The sequence below is a fragment of the Dipodomys ordii genome, unplaced genomic scaffold (assembly GCF_000151885.1).
Source record: "Dipodomys ordii isolate 6190 unplaced genomic scaffold, Dord_2.0 Scaffold28, whole genome shotgun sequence".
NCBI classification, from domain to species: Eukaryota; Metazoa; Chordata; class Mammalia; order Rodentia; family Heteromyidae; genus Dipodomys; species Dipodomys ordii.
Window position 1 is genome coordinate 7,969,256 of NW_012267244.1, and position 5,260 is coordinate 7,974,515.

Consider the following 5,260-nt stretch of genomic DNA (forward strand, 5'->3'; position numbering starts at 1 on the left):
TTTCTCCTTCTCTCCTTTCCTCTTCACCCCAAACAATGAATCCTGGCACAACCTCTGTTAAGGTAAGTTTGGGGCAACAGTTTCTGTGGGAGGGCCAAGATACCTTTGCAAGCCCAAAATCTACCCATTCATTGTTTACTTCTTTAAAAAAAAATCAAGCTATTCACACATCAAACAGCACAGAAGAGAAACCACACATTTCCCAGCCCAGGGGAAGAAAGGTTGTGCTATTAAACATAGATTTTGCAGATCTGTTGGCTCCTCAACTCATAATATTCGATTCCCTGGCTCCTAAGCAATTCCTTCTGCTCTGCCCGGTCTCGAACTCTAAGTGATGGGAAGTGGGCAGGAGAGGTGATGAAGTCATAGTGCCGGTCCAGGTAGCGCAGGTAGATGAGCATGTGTAGGGCGTAGGCCAGCACCAGCAGCAGGATCAGCGACATAGCCAGGCCAATCAGAACAGCAGGTGAAAAGGAAGAGGCACAGTCTCGGGCCTTGGAGAATTGCCCTCCCTTGATGGTAAAGCCTTGGATCTGTCAGGAGAAAGAAAAGAGCTGAAGCCCTACGCCTTCTCTCCGAAGATCGGTTCCCACTTGGGCTGGTGGTTCTGGGCCCTTAATTAGCCAAATTTAATATATTATCACCACATTTGCTGAATAATTTAAGCACATGAACTGACAAATATGATTATGCTTCATAGAAACAGTGAAACTTGATTTTAAATCTGAGCTGACCCAGAAATCCTGGAATGGATAGTTGTCATAATTAAGGGGCTCATGAAATTTAAGTTTCTGAAATAAACCTCTTTTAATCTGATTCTTTCTAGGTCATGTAAAACCACAACCACTGTAGCATCTCTCAAGTTCAAAGCATACTCTAAGTTTTATAAGTGTGGGTATAAATTTCAAGGAGAGTTTAATTCTCAGTTCCTCAGCCTTTCATTCTCTGACAGAAAGTAGACAGGAAGAGGCTTTTAAGGAAGGGTGTCATGATTCCTGGCAAGGTAAAACAGAAAAATTACTGACTGCCTTCATTCATTTAGCATTCACAAGAGCCCGTGAGCAAGTTACTACTTCATTCTACTTTATAAGGAGGAAACTGAGGCATGGGAAAGTGAAGTAACGAGCCTAGAGTCATGTGGCAGTAAGCGTTATGACCCTGGGCCCTCCAGCTTCGAGTCAGACTCGGTCAGTAACTCCACAGCTTCTGGTGTGCCATCTCTTCTTCCTCCTGTCACTACCACCCCTCTTTATCAGGCATACAGTGGCCCTTCTTATCCACAAGGAGTAATTCTCAAGACCCACTGTGGTTACTTGAAACAACAGTATGCAGTTGGGCCTCCAAAGCCATAGGTTCTGTGTCTGTGAGTTAAAAAAATATATTCAAATGTTTTTTTTTTCTTTCATGCAATTGTTTCTAACACATTTATAAGATTATTTCTTTGTTGCTTTGTATGTCCCTCCCCCACGGTATAACCCCTGCTTTCACTATATTTGATGTTGTTATAATTTGTGGAGGGGAAGGGAAAAAACAAATCGTTTAAATAGGGATACAGGTGGACCCATTGCAACAATGAGACGTACAAGTCATTATGTCGAAACGAACTTTACAACTTTGGTAGGGGGGAAGGAGGATTGGTTGGGGGAGGGGGGAGGATGGGATGGGAAGGGGAAACAGAGGAGGAGGCTACAATGCTTGATAAGAAATGTTCTCTTTATCTTGCCCATGTAATTGTGACCCCTCTGTACAGTATTTTCACAATAATATATATATATATATATATATATATTCAAAGCCTCTCTCTCTTTTCTTCTTTTTGCTATTTTCTAAAGACAGTAATATACACAGTAACTGTTCACACGTCCTCTGCATTGTATCTAGAGATTGAATCTAGAGATTAGTGAAAGTAAAATGGGAGAAGGCTGCATGCAAATACTGTGCCGTTTTATAGAAATGTCTGGAATATTGTGGGTTTCAGTATCAGGACATGGCCAGTCAATCTCTAAGGATATCATTTAATATTTTCAGACAGTGGTTGTCTGTGGCTAGCTGAAACCACAGAAAATGAAGCATTGGATAAGGGGATTGTTTTGCCATATACATAATTGTTCTATTTTTAGAAGAGCTGTACACTAGCTCCTTTCTACCTCTGTCCATGGAACAGAAAGAAAAGCTTCCTCATAAATGGCTTAATTACTTATAAGTGGGAAAAGTTCAAGAGGCCCTGACACCTAAGTGCTACTGTCAAAATGAAAAGCATGACCTCATTCCAAAACCTACTTGTTTTCTTTTTGTGTTTCTTTAAGGATAAATTTTACAACAGAATTTTCCTTGAGTGCTTTACCGAGAATTCATTTTTATGACTTAGATAGCATTTGCCCATGCTGGAACTATTGTAGCTACTTACTAACACCTTAAAGGCCTTGTTCCCCAGTTGTCTGTACACCACATTGAACACAAAGTCGCTTCGGAAGGTAACTCTTATCCTGGCTTCTGTCACCCATTGCCTCTGCTCCTATGCAGAGTCCTCTCCTCAGAATGGTGCCCGAAGGGTTAAGTTCCTTGGTGAAAAATGATAACCCACGTGACTTTGCAACGCTGACCAAAGAGACTATCCTCAGCCTGACAGCCTCTTAATTCTTAACAGGTCTTACTTGACAAGAGCAAGTTACAAACACTGTACTGAGCCCACATGTCACCTTTGTCTGGCCCATAATTCTGAACATCCTGAAATTTCCCCATAAAAAATCTAGATGTAGCAGGGTCCTGGTTGTTTACACCTGTAATCCTAGCTACTCAGGAGGCTAAGATCTGAGGATCGTGGTTCCCAGCCAGCCCAGGCAGGAAAGTCTGTGAGACTCTTCTCTCCAATAAACCACCAGAAAACTGGAAGTGCTGTTATGGCTCAAGAGGTAGAGCACTAGCCTTGAGCTGAAGAGCTGAGGGACAGTGCTCAGGCCCAGAGTTCAAGCCCCACTACCAAGCAAAAGAAAAAATCCAGATGTGTAACTTCTAATAGAAAATCAGAAGAAATGGGAAGCTTGGCCCTGAATTACTTCAAAGCATAAATCAGTTGGAGCTGAAGTGGTTGAGGATTGTTACCCTGGCTACACAAACCTCACCTGCCTCACTCATTTTCCTGAGGTAAAATGGCGGGATGCTGTGTGTGCTTGCCCAGTCAGTCAGCTCTAGGCATTCATGAGTCCTATGGTTGGATTTAACCAACCACCCACAATGAATTAAAAATATTCAGGAAAAAATTGTCCTAGACCTTTTTGTTGTTGTTACTTACTGAAACAATTCAGCACAAAATGTGCTCACTACCTTATATATGTAAAAACCCCTACAATAAACTTAAAAATTTAAAACTGTAGTTATTGAGGGACAACTATACATTATTCCTAGAATAAACCAGACACACAAATCTATAGATATGCAAAGCAGCCTATTGTGTACATTGCTCACCTACTACCCCAAGACCTCCCATCTCCTGCTCTGAGTTTGCACTCTGCCATGTATTTCCTTTATGGGTGCTTTCACAAAGCTCACTGAGGACACATCGTGCTGTGCTGACTGTAGGGTGTTTTTGAGGACACTGCACAACACTGGAAAACAATATTCTCCTCACAGCCGAGTTTTCACTGTGAAGTTGTAACTGGGTGTTTCATTCTTATGCTGACTGCTCCAGAGGCTTCTAAAATAAATTATTTTACTACATCCAGCCAGTGCAGTGATTATCCTGTGTTTTCATCAACCCAAGCCCATTGGTGACTTCTAATTCTTCTTGTTTAAACTGTACCTTCATGTCATTGATCATTTCTTTTGTTTTTTAAACTGTAATATATATATATATATATATATACATTTTATATATATATATATATATATATATATATATAAACTAAAATTTTTTATCTTAGCCATTATAGCCATTAACAGAAGGGACTCACAAGTTGTATTGTTAACCCATACCTGACATGGCCCTGGGCATTTCATACATATCCAAGTATACATTATTCTTTACATTCATGAAGGTAGACCAGAAGGATTGATTTGAAATCAGGTCTGACTGAATCCAAAATGCCAGCTCTTTCCCTTGCCCACCAGCCCTTCTTCCCTGTGTGTGGACACCATATACCTATATATCAATGTCCATAGATACCAATGGAAAGACTGTTAAGTGCCCTTAAAAGGCACGTGGGAAGCCATGCTTGCTATTTCAATGAGGTGGAAAAACAAGCTAGAGGAAGCTGACAGAATGTCTCTCAAACTGGGATCGTCTGGCTGGCGAAAAGAAAGAAAGCATACCTCTCACACACCCATGCCTTTCCTCAAACACTTTCAAGATCTCTGGGATATTTTTGACTCCCTTGGCTGATGATTCCATTCCCATGCTAACTGCCAAGCCTGTCTGTCACCCACCCTGCAGTCCCTCTTATCTTCCCTGATAGCATCAGTGCTCCACTCCCTGAAGGGAAGTAAAATAATTGTCCCGGGGGCCTCAGAAGAACTCTCAGTCCAGGAAGGGTCAGCCTCTGAGCTTCAGCTACAGCTGCATCAGGATTTAGATAATCATCATGACTGGATAAACCTGAAAAGTACAGCAAACTTGTGGTAGGGACTCAGAGGCCACAGAAAGAGGAAATATTCTATCTTACTGCACTTCATACCTTAAAAGACTGTTCTAAACCATTATTTTAAAGGCATGAAGTCTTTCGCTTATCTTTTGTTGCAGGTGATTTCAAACAAACATTGAGTTTCTTTGGCACCAAACACACAGGTGCACCGAGCACAGGTTTTAGTTTATTACCTGGAAATCAATAAAAGTGACCTCCCAAGAGCTTGACAGGACATTCGAGTCGCTGGGTAACAAGAGGGCTTCCTGTGGCTCCAGGCTGCTGATGCGTTGGCAGTGGTAGGAGTAACTTGACAAAGCGTATATTCCCGTTGCATTAAATGTTGCTTGAACTGAATTGTTGAAAATAACCTCAACTCGGTGCAGACTAAACCAACTCTGCCTGGACAACTTGTTGTAATTGGTAAAGATGAATCTGAAAAGGATTATGAATCAATTTTACCTTGAGCGCACAAAGAAGTTGGACATCATTTCATGAACGATACAATGGCGCCCTCTATTGTCAGATAGTGGAACCTACCTAGGGAGAAGCTTCAGTTTTCTCCTTCCTTCCTTCCTTCCTTCCTTCCTTCCTTCCTTCCTTCCTTCCTCCCTCCCTCCCTCCCTCCTTCCCTTCCCTCCCCT

The 5,260-nt window shown here is 41.8% G+C and overlaps 1 protein-coding gene across 1 annotated transcript in view; it reads right to left on the minus strand.

Annotated features, from left to right (window-relative positions):
- Nucleotides 1-230: 230 nt before the first annotated feature.
- The window catches only part of Atp6ap1l (ATPase, H+ transporting, lysosomal accessory protein 1-like), a 16,892-nt gene continuing 11,862 nt past the window's right edge, over nt 231-5,260 (minus strand). Inside the window, exons 6-7 of the mRNA XM_013015851.1 lie at nt 4,811-5,051; nt 231-533 (exon numbers count right to left, since the gene is read on the minus strand). Coding sequence (XP_012871305.1) covers nt 231-533; nt 4,811-5,051 — 544 coding nt within the window. The remainder of the gene's footprint in view (nt 534-4,810; nt 5,052-5,260) is intronic.